A 26,353-nucleotide genomic window follows, 5' to 3' on the forward strand; every position below is an offset into this window, starting at 1 on the left:
ATTTACTATTTGTAGGACTAACTGAACAAAGACAAAAGACTTAAAAAATCAGCTGCTTCTGGGGTGTCTCATGGGCCTAAGCTTGATTTATTAATTAATGCTTTAAAGAGCTACACTTTATTTCTCCTCCTACACAAGCAGAGGAACAACATATTTCTGTGATTATATAAACTACTGTTCAACGATACATAATTTAATTCTGTTCATATATTTATGTCCTTCACATATTATGAGATTTTATTATCAGTTTTAATAGTACCTTCTTACAATTCTAGAAGTGCCATAAGTCAGTTGTGGTTCTCAAAGAATAAAAGAGCACCCATGTGCCCATTGGAAAGTGATTCTGTAAATGTTAGCAAACAGATTTCAAATGCTTAATGTTCACAAAGCTGACCAGAGGACTGAGCCATTAGAATAATCTGAGAAGTCATAAGAGAAATCAGCTCCTGGGCTGTATCCCTTCTGTTCAACTTGTCAGGGTGTTTATATTACTTCCTAATAATTTTGTTGGCTTGACTGAACACAAATAACCAAAACTACACAAAGTTTCAAGAAATTGTTGAAAAAAATGGAACTATACTAGAGTCGAAGTTAAACCAAGTGTATAAATTCTTTCAAGTTTACACAACTAAGTAGAACATGGTGTAGACAAGAGCTAAGTGTGCCACAGATATGTGTCTGTGTGTCTGTGTATATAATCAGTGTTTAATCCCTTACAATGAATTAGTTCTTTTGCTCCTATTAACTTTAAAACTATCTCTTGAAAACAAAGTAGAATTATGGAACTATTAAGCTTATTTCAAACATATACAAAATTGATTCAATACCTCTTTTACTACTTTTTTGTAAAAAAATATTGTAAGTTTTTAGGTTACAAGTGTAATAGTGGTAGAAAAGGATAAAAACAAACAAAACTTAACCAAAAAAAACCCTTTTAACTCATTTCTGGGTCTCAGGACACATAGTTCTCTTCAAAGCAAAAATAACTTTGATCTTATGTCTTAGCACATGATCCTTCCTTTTATTAATTTTACTCTCATTCTATGATTTTCCAACCTTATAATGCATAAGAATTATTAGGGAAATATATGCCATACACATTTAGCTTTATAGACAATTTTGCATTTTTTTTCCTTGTAGGTCATGGGGCTTGAACTCTGGATCCTGGGCACTGTCCCCTGAGCTCTTTAGCTCAAGGCTAGTGCTCTACCCTTGAGTCACAGTGACACTTCCAGTTTCCTGGTGCCCGGGCTAGCTTTGAATAGTGATCTTCAGATCTCAGCCTCTAGGATTACAGGTGTGAGTACCTGTGCCCAGTACAAAATTTTTATAAAAAAATCATACCTAGTTATATGCTTTTAATCCTTTCATGAGAAATGTAGAACGTAATCTCCATAGAACTCCATAATTCCTTTCTAGTGGTTGCATTCTATAGAAATTGTTTACATAGATCTTCATTTTTTTTCAAGCACAAAATTTTTGTCCAATCTGTTCACATATCTGAGTGCAATAAATACTTTATGTGTAGCACATGTATTACTGTATGTCATCAAGTCTTAAAAATAATATCAAAGCTTGCATCTCTGTTCACATTCCAGCTTTAAGATTTATAGTATAAAGGAATTTTTTTCCATGGAAATAGTCCTTAGAAGATAAGAATGGAGGAAAACCAATTGTATACCAAATTTCTTAAAGTAATTCCTCGGAAGCTACAAAATAGAACAGTAAGGATGAATTCAGATGACTCAACTTGGCTGCTCTGGCAATTCTTCCAATAAAACAGACAACAGAGAATGATTTCATTACTCTAGATATTGGAATATTTCATCTTCTTACTATAGAATTTCATTTGAAAACCAATTAGATCAACTATCATAATGGGATGCCAGCTTACACAGTAAGGTTTGACAAGATTTTCCTGTTGGTATCGAGTTATTAGTATTAGTCATAAATTTATTTCATTTTCAATGACGATAGATAGATATAAAGGCATGTTGAATAACTTTTTAAAGCCTTCTACATAACAAGTATGCCTATCTGAGAAGCGATTATCTCCTAAGACAAATCCTACCTAAATCTTTTTTTTTCCCCTAGCCAAAAATAAAGAGAACAGACTGGCAAAACAGAAAAGTTTTAGGCAGTACTTACTCTTCCAGTCAAACAGTAAAAGCCATTAGAAAGGTCTAGAGACCTTACCTTTCTTGACTGTACCAGGTTTTTCTCATTGCCACACTGGGGTATTGCCAAGAAACGCGGAATGCAGATTTAGGACTTTCCTACCTACTGAATGGCAAAAAGCATTGTTCCAAGACAGTGACAGGAGAAACCATTTCATGGTGGAAGCCTGGGGCTGAATTTCAACTTGCTGTATTGAGGAACCTCTGCCACTCTCTGAGGTATAATGTCTGTAAAAGACCAAATGGAAAGTTGAGTATTTCTCAACCTGGAAATAACAGAGTCCACTATTACACCACACAGGTTATGAAGGGAAAGTAACAAGCTTCTCATTCCCATCCCCACCAGGGTAGTATCAGTCCTGATAGAGAACATAACTTCATTCTCTCGACTGGTAGTAAGTAATTGCATGTTCCCCCATTACTACAGCCACACTACAATGAATCTGAGAACCTTCACTTAAAGTCTCACATGACAAAAATATGACAGAACATTTGCCCCAGTGGGCAGTATCAGAGGAAACAGCTAAAACACATCTTTCAAGAAGATTCATAGTTTTATAATATAATGCTCCCATCTAATAACATTTCATTAAAAATCACTTGCCATGTCATGAACCAGAAACATTCTACTTGAATGACAAAAGCTAATCAGGAGATGTTGACATGAGGCCACCACATATATGAACATGTTTTGATATGAATTTCAAAACATTCATTATAAATCTACCTAAACTGTAGAGGACTGTGATGTGATCAAATAATTTCAGACACATGATTTTTTCTTTTCTGTTTCATTTTTAAAAGGAATGGGTTTTCCTACAATGCTTTCAAGATCACTTTACTTTCAATCTCTCCCTTGTCAATTAAAGTATTCTGTTTTCAGTGCTTTCCATTAGTCAAAAAATTCAATAGTCAAATCTATACTGAAGTAAGAGCACAGTTAAAGGATGGTATTACTGACCTCAAGACTCACTGTAGTGCTAGCAATCATTCCAGTACTGTGATTGGCAAAAGAGAAACACGGGGATCTGAAACAGAATGCAGAAACCAAAAATATACCTTCATCAATGGAGTGAATTGATCCATGATGTAGGAGCAAGTGCAGTACAACGAAGAAAAAAATAACTGTTCCAAAAAAAGGCTCTGGAACATCTATATGTCCATAGCAAAAGCAGAAAATGAATGTAGATACCAACCTTAAACTTTTCATTGATATTAACTCAAAAATGTTTACAAATCTAAAAAATAAATTTTCTAATAGACTACACATGAAGATCTTAGAAAATACTGAGAGTGAGGCCTTTGTCTGTTGTATGGTTGGTGAAAATTTTCTCCCACTCTGTTGGCTTCCTAATTAGTTTACTAGCTATGTCCTTTGCCATGCAAAAGCTCTGCAGTTTAATGCAGCCCCACTTATCCAGCCTTTCTCTAATTTGTTGTGATTCTTGGTCCTTATTAAGAAAGTTTCTACCTGTGCCAAGGAGGCCTAGTGTATCTCCTATTCCTTCTTGTAAAGTTTTCAGAGTGTCAGCTTTTACCTCCAGGTCTTTGATGCATTTGGAGTTAATTCTAGTGCAGGGTGACAAAGAAGGATCCAACTTTAGTTTTCGGCAGGTGCTTAACCAGTTCTGCCAGCTCCACTTGTTGAAGAGGCTATTTTTCTTCCATTCTATTTTTTTGGCTCCCTTGTCAAAGATTAGGCGGCCATAGGTCTGTGGTTTAATATCTGGGTCCACAGTTGTATTCCATTGGTCTTCAGGCCTGTTCTTATGCCAGTACCAAGCTGTTTTGACAATTATAGCTCTGTAATAGAGTCTAAAGTTTGTTATTGAAATTCTTCCAGCTGTGTTCTTTCTGTTAAGAAGTATTTTTGCTATACGGGGTCTTTTATTATTCCATATGAAATTTTGGATTGCCTCTTCTATTTCTTTAAAGAATGACATTGGGATATTGATGGGTATTGTGTTGAATTTGTAGATAGCCCTTGGCAAGATTTCATTTTCACGATATTGATTCTTCCAATTCAGGAGCATGGGAGGTTTTTCCATTTCCTCAGTTCTGCTTTAATTTCCTTTTAAAGTTTTAAAGCTTTCGTCAAAAAAGGTCCTTTACATTCTTAGTTAAGCTTTATTTTCTTTGAGGCTATTGTGAAAGGAGTTGCTTTTCTGATTGTTGCCTCATTCCTCTCACTGTTGGCATAGAGGAAGGCAGTTGATTTTTGAGGGTTAATTTTATACCCTGCTACCCTTCCAAAGTTTTGAATCAGCTCAAGGAGCTTGGAAGTAGAGTCTATAGGATTCTTTAAATACAGGATCATGTCATCTGCAAAGAGGGAAAGTTTTACTTCTTTCCCTATTTGGATCCCCTTATGCTTGCTTCTTGCCTTATTGCACTGGCTAGGAATTCTAGTACTATGTTAAAGAGGAGTGGAGAGAGTGGGCATCCTTGTCTCGTTCCTGTTTTTAGAGGGAATGGCTTTAGCTTTTCGCTGTTAAATATAATACTAGCAGTAGGTTTTTCATACACAGCCTTTAGTATATTGAGGAATGTTTGATGAGTCACGGTACCAGAAGCCACTGGTCATGTGGTCAGTCCCTTCTATATCAACAACAAGACAACTTTGCTCCTAATAGTAGTTGGCTGTCATTCACAGGGCTACTCTCATTGTTTTGCTACCCTTTCTTTTGTTGTTCTTTCTGTGAAATAAGAGAAAAATGAGAATAGCATTAAGTGTTGCTAAAAACTGCCTACAGTTCAGACTGCAACATTTCTGGGAAAGCAACAGTACTTACAACAACTACCTTGTAACCTGTGAGCTCTTTATAACAAGTAGGTGGGTACAGAATAAAGTGCAGAATGAATGTGACTGAATTTAAATTTTCACTGTGGGAATTACTGTTTGCATTTTCAATGCTTTTAAATGAGCACTGACTGCTTATCAAAATTGATTACAAAAAGTCATATATGGGTCCTGGGAGTTTGGCCTAGTGGTAGAGTGCTTGCCTAGCATGCATGAAGATCCTGGTTTGATTCCTTTGTAGCATATACATAGAAAAAGCTGGAGATGGTGCTGTGGCTCAAAGGGTAGAGATGTAGCATTGAGAAAGCCAAAGAACAGTGCTCAGGCCCTGAGTTCAAGCCCCAGGACTAGACAAAAAAAGCCACATATGATAGAAATCCATACACTGTCTATGACTGAGCAAAAGTAGATTAGAAATATATGTATGCATACACACACACACACACACACACACACAAATAGTGTATCTCATGCATGTGTGCATGTGCAGATGTGCTAGAAAAACTGGCAGGAAAAAATTCTCCTCTCTCTTATAAAGCAATGTGTAGTCAGCATTTCCTCACTATAATAAAGTAACAAAGAAAATAAATTTAAAATAGAAAAGGTCTGTAGTTTGTGGGCTTAGAGATTTCAGTGTATAGCTGGGTAGCTCCAGTGATCATAGGCATTAGGTAGGACAGAAATACTATGTAGAAAGGCATGGTGGGAGAAATGTGCTGTCTTCATGGAAGCTAGGGGACATTCAAATATGCAGCCAGAGAGACTCAGAACCAGATGTTCCCTTCAAGGGCACTGCATAGTTGACACACTTTTTCTGACTAGGCTACACCTCTTTGTTTCCATTAATATAATCATGGCATAATCAATGGATAAATCCATTAGTTAGGCTAGACTCTGATGATGCAGTCTCTTTCATGAAGCATTGCTTCTGAATATTGCCTTGGGTGGCCAGCCTTTAGTACATGAAACCTTCTGTAGATACTTCATATCCCAAGCACACCATTATGAAATTAATAAATTAATTCATGCATTTTTATGTAGTTAACATTTTAATGAATATGTATGAGTGCTAATTGTATGCTGTTTTATCAAAAATTTTTCTCAAGATTAAAATCCAGTGACTATTTTTCAGAACTGGGCTATATATTCTCACAGAGGCATGTGGAGAGATGGGTTAGGATAGGATGGAAAAGAGAAGAAAGATGTGTATTCTCTGGAATGTGTATGAAGCCACCTTCCTGTCTTCCCTTTGTGCCTTCTGTAAGTCTACAAATTTAGCCCTAACTATGTACAGAAATGAATGTGGGCCGTGAAAAGTCAGGATGCAAAATAACATTTCACTTACTTGGACATAAGAATGATAACATCTTCAAAATAGTCAATCAATGAAGAACAAGAATTATTAAAGTCCTATTTCCTGAAAGCAGATCTATTAAACCAAGGCTTTTTTCCTGAAAGCAGATCTATTAAACCAAGGCTTAAGAGTAATCAGAACATCAACAGTTTTATTTTAAGAGGTAAAAAATTATTTATTTATTCATTTATTTACTTATTGTCAGTCCTGGGACTTGAACTCAGGGCCTATTGTCCTTGTGCTTACTCAAGACTAGTGCTCTATCCTTGAACCACAACACCACTTCCCTGTCTTTTTGTTTATGTGGTTCCAATGAATCGAACCCAGGGCTTCACACATGCTAGGCAAGCACTCTACCACTAGACCCTGCTCCTGGCCTCCCATATTTTAATTTTATATCAATATAGACCAGATCAATTTTTATTTTGTTTACTCACATGATCAAATGTATTCAGGACAGTACGCTTGCAAAACAGTGCCACATATGAAATAAACAACAGCCCTCAGTTTCAGGAGATAATAACCCCAATAAACTAATAACTGAGTGACATTGAATTACTTGCATATGTTTGTGCAACTGGTAATCAGAACCCAATTCCATAGAGCTTATATTTATAACCATATTCCAAAAAATGTAGGGGAGGAAGTTAGATATTTAGAACTACAATGTGAAAAGAAGAAATGTGAATACTTTTAAACATTTTTCTTCTTTACTGTTACTTTCAACACTGTATTTTTTTATTGACACTTAGACAAGAATTTTAGAAAGACATAATGTGTATACAGCCAGGTCCGCTGAAGCACAGTCTTCTTTGCATTTTATTTGTGATGACTTTTAGTTTGATCAAGTCAGTGACACTGTCTTGGTGTTTTAAAGGGGGAAGTCCATTGTAAAGCCTATGCTGTCTATATTGAATTCTAATATTCAGAGATGTGTTTTTTTTAATAGTTTAAAGGACATTTTAGTAATTTTGTCTATTATTTAATTTTGACTCCATATTTTTAATGTTATAGTATTATTATATTGTAATATGTTTTATATTCTAGTATAAAATGTTAGAGAAATGTAAATTATTTGCTTTTCTAGCAGTTATAATACAACAACAGGAATGATATAAAGGAAAAGGGATGATATGACAACAGGAATGATACAAAGGAAAAGGGATGATAGATTTTTAACTTTATTCTACGTAATTAAAATTACTCTTCCAATGTGACTACTGATTTCCTTGCCTAGAAAAATGTTTTATCAGGTTAATGTGAAAAACTTTCCATTTTCAAGGAGTTAATATTGTCTTTTTGATCTACTGCCTTGTTTTAGATTTTGCTCAAGGCTGCATTGCAAATCTGTAGGTGAAACACATTCAGGGAATTCCTATGCTGTTGTAGTTACATTGTGTAAGCCAAGACGTCTGTGTACTACAGAGACGCAATGGACAGGACAAGTGACCGAGAACAGGTAAGCTCCCCTGGGGCTGCTTACACTCATCGACTGCTCCCTTTCTGTTACTTCAGGAAAAGGATTTATCATAATCAACTGATTTATCACATTAAACTGATTAAAATTCTGCTTATTTCATTTACCAAAATCTCCATACCTGAAAAATGTAAATTCATCTTTGTATGTGCATAATATGATCAAGTGCAGTACTCTCACAAACAGCAAGCTTCACAAAGTGAAAGAAGATCCAGGTCACTAGTTTCAGTTTAAATTAAATTAACATGGCATATTGAAATTAAAATGTATCAATACAGTTTTAGCAACTCAAAATTCACTGTTAAGTTTTAGATTATTACAGAAGAACTTTGCACTCACAAATAACTCATTTATCTTAGACAAGTAAAATATAGGGAAGGGGGAAAACATTAAAAAAAACACCAAAATAATTATAAAATGGAAACAGATTTAGTTCTCTTTATGTCTGTAAATAATTTTATAGCATGCCTAAATATTCTTTGCTTGCTCTGAATAGCTTCACTTTTCAATCACATAGGAGTTACTGCAAAACCTAGGTATAAACTGTGAGGACGGTTTGTAAGTTCATGGTTTCAGAAATGCTGCCAACATGTGCTTAGGGCTAATGCATCAATAGTACAACAGTCCTTGCAATGAAAAATAAATACAGTTCTATTCTTTTCAATAAATATCATTTCTATTTTTAATTAAAGAATAAAAACAGATTACATTAAAATTTTAAAAGGATTTCTTTGTATTCCTAAAATTTTAATATAAACAATAATGAATTTCTCTATTTCACTCACCATTTTGAAAACACAAAACAAACCATATAGTACAAAGTTAAAACACATGCTACTAGGAAACTTAAAGAGAAAAGCCTCATTAAGAGTCAAGTCACAAGAGAAAAAGGGATGAGGTATTTATCACTCAGAGAATTTAATTTCCTGACCTCAGAATCTATTGTTAAGGAGCAGAAAGGTACAAAATTTCATTGCCAGACATGATGCTTAAGTTGCCACACAAACAGCCTTGAGACGTGCAATGTCAATTGCTTTTGAAAGGAACATCCTGTTCAAATCATCATTATGTACTTCACATACATCCTCATACCAGAGAATGTTTTCTCTGAGCCATTTGTTTTCTTAGAAAAAATATCTATGAACATCTTGATTTATATTGCCCTAAAATGCATAATGAATCTTGTAAGTAGCATGAAAGGCCTATGGCAGCATATACTTTGAAATAGAATAGTTTATATGCTAAGTAGGAGAGGTCATTGAAAAACATAGGACACTCTCAAGTCTTCATTTCCTAATTAAATTTTAGTTATCAATGAGAGTATGAAATTCCCACAGTGTAGTTGCCAGGCATCTTCCTCCCTTTAATCTGGCATTAATCATGCAATAACTGAAAAGGTTTCTTCAGATTTGTTAAATTTCTCCTCTAATTCCATACCTCCTGAGATAAATTCAATCTGTGAATCTACTATGATTTACTGACCAACAACCTTTAATCAAAGATGGATTTTTGTATGCATTAAAAAAGAAGGCAAGTACTATTTTTACATCTTTACAAATTCCGATCTCAGATTTTTCCTTTGTGTCAGATTAATGTATTAAATATATGGTCTCTCTGAGTATTCATAAAACTTCTCCCTACCTTGTTTCTTACTGGAACTTAGGGTATGATATACTTCCTACTTACATTTTGATTCGAAAAAATGATGCTAAAAAACTGGTCCTTTTCAAAGAGCAACCTCAAACACCCTATGAGTGATGCCGAGGAAAGAGAAGGAACATGCTGAATACAATTAAGAAATTGGTATGAGTTTGTTAATTTTTCCATTATATAGAGGACCTGAGTAAAATAATAAAGAGTACTGAAACATCCTACATGAAAAGAAAAGGAAAACAGTTCCTTTTTCTTAATTTCTTCACTTTTCAAAAAGCTGTGGAGAAAGACATGAATGCTAAGTCTTTGCTTTCTCTCTCTCTTTTTTAAATTGTATTTTATTGTTTGATGTGAAGAGGGGTTACAGTTACATTCGTCAGGCAGTGGGTATACGCCCTTGCTTTCTAACAGGACTCCTATCTGAGAATGTCCTCCAGAATCATGTCTGTTTCCAAACTCATCATTCTGTTATGTTGCTAAGAGCAGGGAAGACAAAGGGAAGTAGAAACAAAGTGGAAGAGGAAACTCTCTCTTTAGTAGACATCTGCCAGATCACCTTTGCTTCTTGATATAATAAAATACGCCATATTTCAAAAGTAATCCTTAGCAGAAAAAATAGAACTGGAGGAATATCAATACCAAACTTCAGACTCCTATTACAGGGGTATAGTAATCAAAACAGCTTGGTATTGGCACATGAACAGGCCTGATGGAATAGAACCAATAGACCAATGGAATAGAACTGAAGACCCAGAATCAACCCAGAGACCTATGGCCACCTAATCTTCAATAAGAGAGCAAAAAAAAAAATAGGATGGAAGAAAGATCTCTTCAACAAATGGTGTTGACAGAATTGGTTAAGCACCTGTAGAAAACTGGATCCTTATATGTTACCCTGCACCAGAATTAATTCCAAATGGATCAAAGGCCTTGAGGTAAAAGCAAATACCCTTAAAACTTTATAGGAAGGAATAGGAGATACACTAGGTCTTCTTTGCACAGGTCAAAACTTTCTTAATAAAGGCCCAGAAACACAACAAAAAACGAAAGTTTGGACAAATGGGACTGCATTAAACTGCAGTTTAATGGCTGTCTGTATAGCAAAAGACATCGCTAGCAAGCTGAATGTTCTGCGTCCCTTGGCTCATGAAGAAGGACAAGGCAGAGAGCCAAGTAGCCCACTGGGTTTTGAGAAGTGTGGGTCCAGATCTGGGAGGATCTGGGACTAGAAACCTTATAAAGAAGACCTTGGAGGAATTTGCTTCAAGAGATCAGAATTACTTCTGGTGAACCTGAGCACTCTGTAACAGGCATAGTTGATGCATCTTTAATAAACAGATGACAAGGGAGAGTAAAAATGCTGAACACATTTGTATAAACACAGCTGCACAGTTCTGACAATATTTGAGTACAAGGAATGAGTCCTTAAGAAAAATTTTAAAAAAAGAAAAAAATTAATTACTAATCATGTTTCCTCTTGAACCACCTGAAAAAATAAGAGGGAAATGGATGGGCAGTTTCATCATTCACACATAATGGCAATTTGGATTTTTTTTTTCCTGGAGTCAACAGACAAAGACATATTCTATATCCTGTTATTTGAAGCACACAGTCAAACCAGCAATGAGCCAGCTAAACATCTCACATACACTACCATTTAAAAAGTCTATAAGATCAGCTAAATTTTTTTTTATCAATTATGGTATTTTGGTATCTCCTGTCTTGTTAGCAACCTAGAATTCTCTCCAAGTTTGTTTCATTCTATTTCTCTAAAGTGGGAACAAATACCTAGGTTATTTATTGAATGAACTTTGCAAATACTTAGCACATGATACATATTGTAATACTCCTTTCAGATCTAAAACAATAAAGCTGACAGACAAGAAACAAACATGCCTGAGTGCCACCAAAGTCACTGACACTCCTCCTTCTGGTGAAAGAGAGTTGCACTAAAGAAACAGTAGCTGGGCAAGAAAGGCGCTTGCTGGTTCTGGAATTTAACTTGCATCTGAAAGAGGAAGTAGAGCTCAAACCAGGTGGCCCTGAACAATAGCTCTGCCAAATCTCTCCAGTGAAGACTGCCTTCCTCCACAGGCTAGCATTATTCCCTCAAACAACAAGCATCTAGTTTATCATTTTAAAACCTTCCTACACAGTGATTTATGCTTCATCAGAAAAAGGCAGTGGAATAACAAGAACTCAGCTTCCTTTTCACCTCAGAGGAACTTGTCCTCAGGAACTTCCAAAGATGAAAAAGCCAAAGCAAGGCTTCAGGCCGACACCCTGCATCAGACCTACTTTGTGTGCCTCCTTACTTCCAATATGAGGACAGTGTTTTCTGTAATGGCAATCCTATTATATTTGTGCCTTGACTTCTTGCTTCAGATTCCTATGTCTATTTGGTCATCTTTGATTTCCATCCTGCCACAAATGTTCTATTGGGCAAATGGAATAAGAACCGATACTTTGTTGGTTGCATGAGTGGATCAACAAGATGTGGTATTTGCACACAATGGAATTCTATGCTGCTGTCAGAAGAAATGACATCGACCCATTTGTTAGGAAATGGAAAGACTTAGAAAAAAATCATATTAAGTGAAGTAAGTCAGACTCAAAGGAACTTAGGCTCAATGGTTTCCCTCATTTGTCATAATCAGTAGAAACCTTGGGCTCGACTAGCAGAGATTTGCAATAGAGCAAAACCTTGATACATAACGCCATATAGTATGAAGCTAATTGAAAGGACCTCCAGGATACTGAAACAAAAGCCATATAATGAATGATTGTTGTCCTTAATGTACTATGTTATCTCTCATCTCTTTTGCTGTCCCTTGGTTATATCATATTGTTACAGTATCTCACTTTGTTATCTGATATATCAGATATATTTGTATTTGGTTATTTGAAATTGGATAGGGAAGGGGGAAAAACCAAGATGGGGCGGTGGGGAGAGTAATGGGGACCAAGACATGTGAAAGGATATCAATGTATGTGAATTAATGCACCTTCTACCTGGCAAATATCATGTAACCCTTTTATTAATTACAATAACAAATATTAAAAAGAACCAATACTTTGTAGAAAAAATGTAAAGGGAAAGAAATTAATATGTCAAGGAAATTATAAATTTAAAATTTGAAAGTTTTCTATTTAGGTAAGTATTTTTGTCATCAATATATTACTAGAACCTGTAATAATATCTGGCACACAGAATTTATGTTTACTCAATATTTGTACTGAATATTCTTATTGAATGAATGATTGAAATGATTCAAAGTTTTTACATGGATACATCCAATCATTATTGACACACAGGCTCTTTGTCAGATGCTATTTCACTGATTTATTTTTACTCCTTACATGGAAAACAGTAGAAATTACTCTCAAACCTGTTTGGTAGATGGAACTGAGACAGTTAAGTTTCTTTCCTGAGATCAGCAGTCTTGTTATTATCTCAATAATTTTGACTTGAGTCCACCTTAATCTCAATGTCCCCTAAAACACAGCTATCTGAAAGTAACAGTTTTTATTCCAAGAAGTAAATTTGCCTCATAGGGACAGCCACCATGCCTGTGTCTGGAGAAAGCTCAGGTCATCTTAGACACCTTGAGTTAGCCTTAGTCCATCTCATACCATTAGATTGGCAACTACCAAAGAACTGATACAACAAAATATCACCAAGGATGTGGGGGAACTGGAAACTCCTCATTAAAACAGTACGATGATCCTATGTACCTGAACCTGGGTACTTTCACACAATGATAATCTGTTTACAGGCAATATTTCTTACTCTTAGCATGGCTTACTTGATTATGTTTTCCTTTCAAGTCTATCAAGATCAGTGAAAGCCAGGGGGTATTATAATTGAGACAGACTTTTCCATTATTCCTTTGTTTTTTTTTGTTCCAGATTCCCTTGTAATGCTCTAGACACTGGTGTTCTTAGCTCTTGATAACTACTGTGATGGGAACCAAATAAAGCCTTCACTCATCAAGTTTTCAATAGCATTGCATCTTCATAAGGCTCTCATCTATATTTTGTAGCATTGTTACCAAGCTTTTCAGAGTCAGACCTACAATTTTTCAGTGCAATAAACTAATCTTCTTTTCCATTGCCAGCAACTGAACTTGTACAGAACTCAAGTATTCCTGAAAGCATTGATTGTGAATATAGGCAAAGTGCAAGTAGATGAGGGTTTCTGCTGGAGGAGAACCATGGCACGATGATGACACAATGTGGCTGGGTCCCCTCCACAGCAGGGAAATGGCCATTAGTTCTGCACAGTTTGCCTTTTCCTTGCTATATGGTAATAAATAATGGAGTATTATCTTCTAGAAGACTCTGGAGGGTTTCTAATTTGTTAGGTCTTGCCAATTCCTAAAATTTTTGGCATAGACTATAGAGAAGGATCAGATGCCAGGAATGAAGACCAAAGCACTTACTGGATTTCTCAGGTTAGGAAACTTTTGATGAGCTCTTTATAAAGTTAACATAAAATTTACTATGCTTCTTTTCCCCTCTGGAATTTATTACTTGAAAACGGTTGGGGTGGGGTTACTGTACACACAGAGTCCACACACAGTATGGGAAAGTTTTCACTATTTCCTCCCAAAAAAGAGGTACATGCTACTGACAGCGATAGCAGAGGCTGACTGTTTACATTGGGATCTGATAGCTTTTTTAAAAATATGCTTTATGTATAGTTTGGTGTTGTGTTCAGAGGACAAAAATATCAGTTGAGGTTAAACCAGATTATTGTAACTCCATGGATGTTAGAGAAATCTCTACACTCTTCTTAGGAACCATTTGCTCATATCAACAGCATGGTGCCAAAAGGAAGAACTAAGCTTGTAAAGGACTAAGCCAATGCTTGCCAATAGGTGATTAAGTAGTAACTTTTGTAGCATCTGATTGCTCCATTTATTTATAGAGACACAGAATATAATAGTTCATAAAAAGCAAGGTCTGGGGAGTAAGAATCATATTGTAGAGATCATAAATCATTTTCTTCTTCATTTAAAATTTTATTTTCTTGTAAAGGTGATATACAGAGGGGTTCCAGTTACACAAGCAAGATAATGAGCATATTTCTTGTCTAACTTTGTTGCACACTACCTTGTTTTCTCCCACTTCCCCCTCACCAAGTTGTAAAGTTGGAAATGAACTTGAACTTAATTTTCTTCTTTTTTGTCAGTTGTGGGGCTTGAACTCATAACCAGGACACTGTCCTTGTGCTCTTCTGCTCGAGATTAGAAATCTACCCCTTTGAGCCACAATTCTACTTCCAGTTTTCTGGTAGTTAATTGGAGAAAAGAGTCTCATGGACTTTCCTGCCCTGGGTGGCAAGGATCGTGATCTCCAATCACGATCTTCAGATCTCATCCTACTGAGTAGTTAGGATGACAGGCATGAGCCATCAGTGCTAGGCTACAAATCATGTTCTTTGACTCCATGAATAATACAACACTTATCAAGGTGGTAAACAATAGTTTAGTACATATTATGGAGCCATAAAGATAGATCCATTTCAAGGAAAGGGCTTCATTTTAGACATCAGTCAGCAAGTACAACTGTTTCAAATAGCTATATCTTGAAATGAATGATCACCTGACCCATGAAAGAACTGTTACTGACAAATACTCAGTGCACTGGGGAAAATAATCTTTAGAATTGATGTGATTGTTTTAATAGCATTCCTCCTTCCAGAGTATACCCTTCTAAAAATGAACAAAATAAATGAGGTTCCTAAGAAGTGACCTCTCCTTCTCCAGTAATAAATGTTATTTCTATGGCAAGCACATCCTTTGGAGCCTATCTTTTTTTATATTAACCACTGATCCATGAAGCTAATCCATGAGAGAATAGTAGAGATTTTTCGGCCATTATTTGTTTAAAAAAAGCCAAAAAAACCCTCAAGAAATCTTTTTGAACTGCTTTTCCTGAATTGCACCCAAAGCTAGACCACTACCCTGAGTTGATAGCATTCATCTTAGCTACTTACTGGGCATTTTCAGCAATTTTGAAATACCACCACTTTATTTATTTTTTTTTTGTCAGTCATAGGGCTTGAACTTAGGGACTGTGTGGAGTCCTTGAGCTATTTTACTCAAGGTTAGTGCTTTCACAGCTCCACTTCCTGTTTTCTGGTGGTTAACTGGAGATAGAGTCTCAAGGATTTGCCTGCCTGGACTAGCTTTGAATGGAATTCCTCAGATTTCAGCCTCCTGAGCAGCTAGGGTCACAGGTGTGGGCCACTGGCACCCAGCTCCACCACCCTGTTTTCAATCCATGATTTCTATTCTAAATAACATACAAGTGACAGTCTATACTGAGCATAAGAGGCAAAGTGAGTTTCCCACGCATCAAATAATAGGTTCATTGTTCTACTTTGAATTGTGCAACATTTTAGGCTGTAGTAATCCAGGTATCACTATTAAGTTATACAGTAACTGTAAAACTTACAAAATACTCCAAGAGTATTTTGATATAGAAATAATATCTGTTAATAGTCTGTGTTCCATAAACTATATCTACAAAACAGAATACTTATTTACAAAATCAGACTCTCCTAGGCCCTCCTTTGCTTCTCTGTCTACAGTTTTAATGAATCCTACAATATTTCATCACATACCTACCCAACTCATTGTTTTTCTTTAGTATCTGACCTTACTCTAACACTGAATAACCCAGTAATGTATTGGGTCTTATGTGTATCTTTCCTCTCAAATATATGAGGACAAAAGAATAAACAGGGTCTGTTCTGACAGAACCCTCTACACTTTACACAGTGCCAACAAAGGAATATGCTTCCCATAACACTAGATTTATGAATTCATTTACTAGGTGAATGAATGACAAGTGTGAAGATTCTCACTAAAGCAAACAATGCAACCTGCAAATGACAGATTTTTCTTGTGGGAAATGTTTATGTTAAAAGCATGATACCATATATCATATGCTTAACATGTGCCACACAATGATCTCTGCAATGTTTATCAGTATGAAATAATATAATTGTTTTACACATGAAGATTCACTGAAAAAGTTAATGTCCTGACTCAGAAGGAAAGGGTTAAAATGGTAAATGTTAACATTCTGTGTTCAGAACATATGCTTTAAGTCTATAATACAATGCTTTTCAGAAGGGAGCTATCTAACATAAAAAAAGTTTTAGATAAAAACTAAAGGTATGACTTTAGCAAATACTAACACAGCTGCAGGAAGAAGCAGAGGGAATATTAGTTCTCTGGCCCATACTTCTTAATGAGTGGGAAATTCTTAATTTGGTCAACTTTCAATGTATTTTCTCACTCCTATCTTAAATCTCTACTCAATTCTCTCTTCTCATAACTTCCAAATTCTGGAGAATAGAGTCTAAACTGCTAAAATCTGAATATCTTCATAGAGAAAAGCATGCACACACATGTATGGTGTAATTACTCAACATATGTACACACCCAAATAGAAAGGAAGATCAAGCAAGCTTTTACTTTCATTTTACACCGGTCTGTAGGAGAAGAAAACAATGGCTGGTGAGTTTTCTATGGGAGATGAAGAACTTTGGGGGCAAAAATATGTCTGAAAGGGTCTGGGATTTTTTTTGAAAACTTTTGTTGGATGTTTAGGAAAACAGAACTGAAGGAAAAGTAGAAGTGGTCAGCAGGGAAGGGTTTGGTAGATTCTGAAGACATAGGAATTGAAAGGGAAGGAAACATATCTTTTATGGCATCCTGCAATCATTTTGCGATTGTAACTCTTAAATGTCTTTAAGTCTGACAGCAAGAACAAGCTGACAAGATGAACCCTAGAAACAATGACCCCCCCCCAAATCAAAATGTGTCATTGTTACTTCATTATTTCCTTAATTAAAGTTAAATAAATGTGTGAGAGGAAAGGATGGGTTCTGAGTTTCAGACACTGAAACTCAGTCTTCAGGACTTTCTGTGAACAGATATGGGTAATACCAAAGGGGAAATGTGCACATTACTAGAGTAAAAGAAGAGGTTAGTGAAGTGAATGGAGAGGGACATTTTGCTCCCTTTTACCCTAAAAGAGTACGTTTTCTTTCTATAATGAAAGAGGAAAATGCGGCTGTTTTCATGACTTGATAAATCTTTGTGCCCTAAACAGACAAGTTCCTGAAAGATAAGAGGAAGCAGTTTATACAGTCCATCGGCACTGGTACAATAAATGGCTTGCTGGATGAATTATTCGAGAAAAGAGTGCTGAACCAGGAAGAGATGGACAAAATAAGATTTGAAAATTTCACAGCAATGGACAAGGCCCGGGCTTTGGCTGACACTGTCACGCGGAAAGGACCACGGGCATGCCAAGTCTGTATTAATTACATTTGTGAAGAAGACTGCCATCTTGCAGAGACACTGGGCTTCAGCTCAGGTAAGCTTCAACAACTTAGGACAAGGTTCACAGTCCATATGTCTTTTTTCCTACCATCCATTTATACAAAATTACATTAGCTGCAGACAAGCTCCTTATCTCTGACTCCAACGGCCTTGTTCTAGGTTCCCAGATGCCTCCCTTTCTCATCCTTCAGCCTCAGTGGCCTTTTGATTGGAGCTCTTTCTGATCCTGAGTATGTGAGCATTTATTTCCTGAGAACAATCCTAACAATGTTTGACTACATGCTCCAATAGTGGTCATTATTATTACTACTACTATTATTAGTACATTTGTTTGGTTTTGTGACATTTAGAGCTCCCTTGGTGTTTAAATGATATTTGAGTGTACTAAAATAAATTTTCCCTAAAATTTTGCCTTGTGCAAAAAAGAAAATATACATGAGTGATATTAGAACCTCGGAGGAGAAGAATATTATAACAAAATCAGTATTTCACTCATGCCCTTGAACTTCCTTTTGAGTAAGATTGCCTACCAGCACAGCACAGAGCTCCCTAGCACTGCTCTCCGTTGCACTTCCCCAAACCACCACAAAGGGAGAGGTTCTCTGAAAGTGAGAAGCACTGGAATTAGGGACAGCCTTTGCCTGTGTAAACTGCACTTGCAGGTGTTTCCTGTGGTTTTTCTTTCCATATATTTTTATTGTAATTAATAGAAGGGTTACATTATAGTCACCAGATAGAAGGTGCATTACTTCACATACATTAATACCCTTTCTCATATCTCAGTCCCCATTTCCCTCTCCTCACCTCCACCCCTCTACTTGTTCTCGTCCCTTCCCTATCCGACTTCAAATAACCAAATACATATATATACAATATATCAGATAACCAGGTGAAATACTGTAACAATATGAGATAAGCAAGGGACAGCAAAAGAGATGAGAGATAACATAGTACATTAAAGACAACAATCACTCATTATATGGCTTTTGTTTTCTGTGTTTATGAATAAACACTATTTCTCTTCCATTACTTCCTTTTTATTTTATATTGAACCTCATCCCCAAAATTGAAAGACAACTAATGTATAAACTGCAAGAGTCAGAAATGGTGAATTCCTGTTAATCTGTAGCCTCTGAATCATAGACGGGCTTGAGCAAACTCCTGCAATCATTCTAGAATCGAAGGTCAGCTTCTTTAGGGACCAGAAGATATTTCCTCATTTAGGATTCTTACCATGCTCACCCCTTGTAATTACAGGAACTTTATGTGTGTGGTCTAATGAGAAAGATCTTTCTAGGGAAGAGAATGTTTTTAGCATTACACTGATGCTATCAGAATACCCCCAGAAAATGTTCCAGAATTTGGAGGTTGTAGATATAACCAAAAATTCAAGAAAGAAAAACTGGAACAACCTACAGCTCTTCCCTTGGACTTTAACTCATATGGGCATGGTTTTCTCACTAAGACCAGCAAGTGAGGGTTACCTCACTGTTTTCTATTGTATGTATCTGAAGCATTGATGCTTTGTTATCATAATTTCCCTACCTCTAGAGTTAATTCTGAGTTGATTGCAGCAGTATTTAGCTCAAGAGCCATCTTCACATATGCCTATCAAGGAAATTATTCTATAGCTGATCATGCTTCCATTCCATTTCGCCATAGTGCTGAGATCAAGGGAGTCTCCTAGAGACACCTTTTGTCTTTGAAAGCTAAATAACCAACCAGGCATTTATGCATAGAAGCTTTGTTTCCCAGTGACACTCAATCTGAACAGATTATCAGTCAGGCCAGAAGGGGGAAAATGTTTAGTGGGGAGTATATAACACACATGGATAAAGTTCTTTGGAGACAAGAGGTTTTTAATGTGCTTTATCTTCATTCAGGTCCACAACCTGGAAATTATGCTAATATGCAAGACTTCCCAGGTCTTACCAGAGGTAACTAACTGTGTTTTTAAATATTCATTGTATCCCATCTTCCTAGAAATTATACTTCGTGAGTTGAACCTAGCCTGATGGAGGATATGAGTAATTTCCCATGGTTGAGAAGCTACACTTTTCTCTTCTTAGTCTATTCTTTAGCTGAAGATGTCCTGTTTTCCTCACAGAGTTACTATCTATATTTATCCTATAATATTCTAAACCTGTGTTCTAATTTCAACATTTCTACCTAAAGTAGTGCTTGAATAAGTTCATATACATATCCCACAGACATTATGATCCAGACAATCTCAGGTCTTCATGTATTTGAAATACATGACCACAACACTAAGTTCTTTATCAAGTACTTCACATGGTTTGAGGAACTGAATTTGAATTCAAATAAAACCTTCCAGGATTTTTTAAATCAACCACTGAGAAAAATGATTTCCTCTGTCAGGTGTAGAATCAATGTTTAGTGATGTCAATCTATCTAGTGTTCACTTTGATTTAGCATTTCCTGTTGTACTACATTCTAGTTCATTTGTTTGATCTCATTCCTTAGAAGTGTACACAATACAAAGTAATACTGAAGGACAAGACAAAGGCTTCTTTTCTAAGACATATCCCTGATATTTACAGGGATATATGTGTCCTTTAAATAAATACATAACTTTTTACAAAAAGCATTTCAATGGAACTAATGGAGACATTTCCCAGACCCCTTCTGAAATTTTATCCTATGCTTTAAATCTTAGGAATCAAGTTTACTGCTTAATCATTTTTCTAACATGCCAAGTATCTTTTGTGTGTTTATCTCTATACTATGTATTTATCTAAAGTATTCAATGAAATGTTATTTATGACCATGCTGGCAACTGGACCAGGGCTGTCCTTCGAGACCCAACTACCTTCTCTATGGCTTCACATATAATAATGCCAGAGGCCATCAGGTGGGATCCAGCAGGGTTACAATTACTCACACTGTTTCTTGTCTCTTGCAGATCCTCAGCAAGTGTATGGCAACCAAACTATGGTCACATCTTGTGTCCTAGGAGGGAATCTCAAGCTTTGCTCCCTAGAAATGGCACAGAGGATACATGAAGAAAAAGCAGTAGAGGTGCTGTGTTCAGAACACAAGGATAGAGTGGGCTAAAGTCACATTTGAGTCTCTTCTGCAATACAGCAGATCTGTGTCAGAGCAATTTCTTTTAGATGTGGAAAATCAGTGGCTGTATCCCCTCCATAAAAGCTCTCACCTTCTACAATTCCAGGCTTATATAGGATGTTCAAAATTGGGACCAACAGCCTGAGTGAAAAATAATAGTAATAATAACAACACAATTGGCTGATATTAGATTATATCTATTCATTAGACACTATATTAATCACTTGGCATAATTCCAATGCCTTTAATCCTCAAAATAATCCACTTTAGAGAACAGGAAACAAAAGGATTATTAAAATTTTGTCCATAGCCAAACACTTTGAAAGTGGAAGAGGTAATCTGAAAATTCAGTAATCCTGACTCCAAATCCTGTGTATCCTTCCAAATTTCACTTAAAGGCAGATGTTGAACTGCCTTCAGGGCTTTGGAAATCTCCATCCCCCACTCCTAACTTAAAACCCAAGTCTCTTCCCATCTTTTAAGCTAGCAATCATGGGATTTGGATTTTTTGATAGGACTAAGGGAAGGGAAGCTGTTCTAAGCAACTATAATGAGTACTTAGTTAAACAAAACTGTTCATCCAGTGTTCCTTCCCTACAGATTTATCCAATTGTGGATAAGTGGAAACGCAAACGTCTTGCCCTCATTATCTGCAACATAGAGTTTGACAGTCTTCCCAAGAGGGAAGGAGCTGATGCTGACATCAAAGGTATGGAAACGCTACTTGATCAGCTGGGATACACCGTCATTGTGGAAAAAAATCTCACGGCTTCGGTAAGCATTTCAAAACATAGAAATGATGATTATGTTCTTAGCAAACATGAGATAGAGTGTTCACAGCACAAGGATACCTAATTCTTGAAGTTTACAATAAGAAGTTTCACTTAGAACCTGTTTGATGTCCCATATCCCCTTCAAATGAAAAAGTCCCTTAGCAAGCTTCATGTATCTTCCTGGGAAGTGTCCCATGAACTTAGTAATGCTCTCTTCACTCAACGTGGGATTACTTCCCACAAACTATTTCACTTTCTAGTGAAGACTTAGGTTTTCTCTTTCCTATTTCATTGATTTTTATGCAATAGTCAAAGATGTTTTTACATGTCTTTTCATTAAATTCTGAAGATATGACAAAATTCAATGGTATGGTTTCTTTTAGGAAATGATCACAAAGATGAAGGCATTTGCAAGCCGCTCAGAGCACCAGAACTCTGACAGTACTTTTGTGGTGTTTATGTCTCATGGTATCCGGGAGGGGATTTGTGGCAAGAAATACTCAGAACAAGTATCTGATATATTAAAAGTTGACACTATCTTCCAAATGTTGAACACCTCGAATTGCCCAAGTTTGAAGGATAAACCTAAAGTGATCATCATACAGGCGTGCCGTGGAGGTGAGTGCTGATAGCTTAGAACTCAAGCCAATCAAACAATGACTAAATATTTGTATACATATTTTATTTATCAGTGTTTTCATGTCTGTATATAAATATCAAAGAACACCTGTTTTCATGACTAAATTAATTTTGGCTTCTGTGAATTACATTTTTATTTAGAAGATAACTTGTCCCACTTTTCTGATAAGAAAGATACCATTTGCAATGTTAAGACTTGAATGTGTCAGTGCTGTTACAGTTCATTTGAGTGTTAGGAGATATAGAATTGCTGAAACAATGGCTCTTGGGATGTATGTGTTTTTTAAAAGAAGGCTATAAATTAATAAATATGTCCAGTGGATGTTTCTAGGAGCAATTAGTTCTGTTGGGAGTTACTAGTAACAGAAAATCAAAATTTTGTCTTTCTAGGGAACAAAGGGGTAGTGTGGTTAAAAGATTCAGCTGGAATCTCCAGTGATGAGCTGTCAGCAGATTCAGAAGACACTGAATTTGAAGATGATGGAATTAAGAGAGCCCATATAGAGAAGGATTTTATTGCTTTCTATTCTTCAACACCAGGTAATTTTTTTTTTTTTTGCAGAACACCTTTGTGCTGATTACCACTAGAGAGATACATACTCAATTGCTAGAGCATGGGTATCTGTGCTTTATGGAAACCATTCAAAGCCCTTAGAAACACATTTAATTCTGCTTATCCACAGAGGAGATATACCCATATATTCATTATCTCAGTAATTAGGAAACTCCTCCATGGTGTAAAATATATTTTCTGAAACTATGACATACAACAGAGGATTCATTAGAAGACTTTCTACACTGAAGTAAGTTAGAATCTGACCTCATACAGGAAAGTGAAAAATCTTGGGATCACCCAGCAGCTCGTTTATGAGACATCATTACTTAGAAAAATGAGCATGATGGGGCCGGGAGTTTGGCCTAGTGGTTAAAGTGCTTGCCTAGCATGCATGAAGACCTGGGTTTGATTCCTCGGTACCACATACATAGAAAAAAAGCCAGAAGTGGTGCTGAGGCTCAAGTGGTAGAGCTCTAGCCTTGAGAAAGTCCAAGGACAGTGCTCAGGCCCTGAGCTCAAGCCCAGGACTGGCAAAAAAAAAAAAAAAAGAAAAATGAGCATGGGATGTACTGGCAGAATGTCAGACAAAGTACACTATAGTCCTACATTTAGGTGTAATTTTAACTAGAAGGACAGCATGTGTGGGGTGAACATATTTCATAACTTTGATCTTAAGTCATAATAAAATTGAGATTAAGATTATATCCTGACTAAAATTTAGTATATTTTAAACTACTTCCATTTGTTTAGCCTCTTTGGACTTGGAATCTACACACACACACACACACACACACACACACACACACACACACACACACACACACACACAGAGACTTGCATTCTTCTCCAAGATCCTGCCACTAGTATCTGCTATAGTCTGCCTTTTCTAATAGCCTTTCAACTCATTGGAATCAGTGACTATAGGACTATAGCAGTCTATTATTTGCTTTATATGTAGTTCCTTCCTTCAGTTTCAGCAAAAGTATGCCCACTGAACTATATTCATTGAAAAATGACAGACATCATATATACAGAAGGCAAACTCAGTAACAAGCTACGGCTGTATCGGATAGCTAAACTATCTCTGTTTTTCTAGGTAGAAAAGTTATATTTGTTTGTTTACTCACCAGTCCTGGGGCTTGACCTTGGGGCCTGGACACAGTCCTTGAGCTTTCTGGAAGCTGTTTTACCACTTGAGCCACAGTACGACTTTTGCCCCCATCAGTTATAAGTTTTGTAATATGCTTCATTTACAGATAATGTTTCTTGGCGTCATCCGATTAATGGATCTCTTTTTATTATGAAACTGATTAAAAACATGCAAGAATTCGCCTACTGTTATGACTTGGAGGAAATTTTCCGAAAGGTAGGATTTTACGTGTTTCATTCCCTCTACTTCCCTGAATTTTCAGCCCAAATCTCAGCAGGCAGTTTCAGACATGTCTAGTAACATCATTCTTTCCAAAGGAACCTTGGTCGTTCTTGATGAGTCAAATCAAGGAGCAAATCAAATCTATTTAAAAGCCATAACTTCTGCACCTTCTATCTGGCAAATATCATGTAACCCTTTTATTAATTACAATAAAAAAAAAGAATGGTGATAAAGGGCTGAAGCATGACCTAGTGGTAGAGTGCTTGTTGGGCATGCACGAAGCCTTGGGTTCAATTCCTTGGTATCACATGCACAGAAAAAGCTAAAAGTGGTGCTGGGGCTCAAGGGTGGAATGCTAGACTTGAGAAAGTACAAGGAGCAAGAAGAATGGGGATGTTCTCAAGGACACTGCCCAGGCCCTGAGTTCCAGCCCCAGAACTGGTAAAACAAAAACAAAAAAATGTTCAAGAGCATGTACCAGTGACTGAGGAGGCTGAGATCTGGGGAACATGGCTCCAAGCCACCTAGGACAGAAAAGTCCTTATGAGATTCCTACTTCCGATTAACCACTCAAAAACAAGAATTGGCACCGTGGCAAAAAAGTGGTAGAGCACTATCCTTGAACAGAAGAGCTCAGGGACAGTGCTCAGGCCTGAATTCAAGACCTAGTACAGAAAAATAAAAAGAATGGCACACACACAAAAAGCCATAACTTCTACAAGACAGTTACTTTAATTCCTATCCTGCCTTATGTAGACAAATGAGTAATTGCCTGTAAAGCTATCAGATCCAGCAACTGATTTTAAAAACAAAACAATTATATCCTGTACAAATACGCCTAGTAGATGTTTTATTATTTATATTATTATACATATGATTATATATTCATATATTATTTATATCTTTTATTATTTATTTTCATTATATTAATTTCAGTTTTTCTAGCTCAAGTCACTTGGAAAAAAAAACCCAACTCTCCATGATTTCCTCTCCCCTTTTAGGTTCGATTTTCATTTGAGCTACCAGATAGTAGGGCACAGATGCCCACTACTGAAAGGGTGACTTTGACAAGATGCTTCTATCTCTTCCCAGGACTATGAGTAAGTCCGTTGTATCAGTGTCTGTGAGTTGGTAGGTGCGTGGGGAGGTCAGACCTAGGGGAGACTGGGGGAAAGCTCTGATATCCAATCCTGGTTTCTAGGATGGTTTAATAAGTGGTAAGGAAATAAACGGATGACTTTTCAGTTCAGAGCACACTGCTATGCTAAAATTCTAAGAGGTGGATGATCCTTTCTCAGTGTTGGCTACTATAAATTGAAAAATACTCATAAGACCTTGAAAGCACATTTAGGCAATATTTAAATGTTGCAGTGGGCTTCTCCCTTTTATACGAGTGTGTATGGAGCCAATAGAAGAGTAGTATTACTATTTGCATATATCTTAGTGGATTTTTTCTTATGTTTGTGTTATTTCCTGTTCCCACAGGAAACCAGAGGTTCTACTACTGTGCATGTTTTGAGATAGTTTCTTCTATTGGCAAAAACATTTGTCAATTTGTTTATTGGAAATAAGTATTTCTTCAAATGATGCAATAAATCTGAAATGAGATTAAATGTTATCCTGTGATGTTTGTTTGTTTGTTGTCATGCTGGAAAAATGAAAGTTGGAATGTAAGAGGAGGTAATAGGTTTCTTAAGCTTTACATGACTCCGAAATAATTTGCATATAGTGCCATCTTTTCTTTTTAGATATCATTTGCTATTTTTCTGCTCTAGTGATACATATACCAAGTATATAAGTTTCATAATAGGTTTTTTACTTTTAAGAATGAAAGGATCTCTAAGATATAGAAACATAAGCCATATAATGAATGATTGTTGTTCTTAAGGTACTATGTTATCTCTCATCTCTTTTGCTGTCCCTTGGTTATCTCATATTGTTACAGTATCTCACTTTGTTACCTGATATATCAGATATATTTGTATTTGGTTATTTGAAATTGGATAGGGAATGGGGGAAAACAAGATGAGGGATGGGGGTGGGGGGAGGGAAATGGGGACCAAGACATGTGAAAGGGTATCAATGTATGGGAATTAATGTAC

General features: G+C 36.3%; 1 protein-coding gene across 2 annotated transcripts; it reads left to right on the top strand.

The window, feature by feature from the left end:
- Positions 1–16,966: 16,966 nt before the first annotated feature.
- On the top strand, positions 16,967–26,008 carry Casp1 (caspase 1). 2 transcript variants are annotated; one of them, XM_090319812.1, is made up of 10 exons: positions 16,967–16,993; positions 17,592–17,858; positions 19,708–19,761; positions 20,748–20,863; positions 21,512–21,685; positions 22,068–22,302; positions 22,714–22,863; positions 24,136–24,245; positions 25,253–25,351; positions 25,737–26,007. In XM_090319812.1, exons 1-9 carry the CDS (start codon positions 16,987–16,989, stop codon positions 25,349–25,351), a joined length of 1,212 nt encoding a protein of 403 aa, XP_090175938.1. In that variant the 5' UTR covers positions 16,967–16,986; the 3' UTR covers positions 25,737–26,007. The 2 variants fall into 2 exon arrangements, with proteins under 2 accessions (XP_090175938.1, XP_090175939.1); XM_090319813.1 differs by lacking the exon at positions 19,708–19,761 and having other exon boundaries at positions 25,737–26,008.
- The last annotated feature ends 345 nt before the right edge of the window (positions 26,009–26,353 follow it).

The sequence above is a fragment of the Megascapheus bottae genome, chromosome 27 (genome assembly GCF_031878675.1).
Source record: "Megascapheus bottae isolate mThoBot1 chromosome 27, mThoBot2.hap1, whole genome shotgun sequence".
NCBI classification, from domain to species: Eukaryota; Metazoa; Chordata; class Mammalia; order Rodentia; family Geomyidae; genus Megascapheus; species Megascapheus bottae.

Coding starts and splice junctions, on each gene's coding strand:
- Casp1 (XM_090319812.1), top strand. Junction 22,864..24,135: donor TTTCTATTCTTCAACACCAG/GTAATTTTTTTT, acceptor CTTCATTTACAG/ATAATGTTTCTTGGCGTCAT. Junction 24,246..25,252: donor TGGAGGAAATTTTCCGAAAG/GTAGGATTTTAC, acceptor CTCCCCTTTTAG/GTTCGATTTTCATTTGAGCT.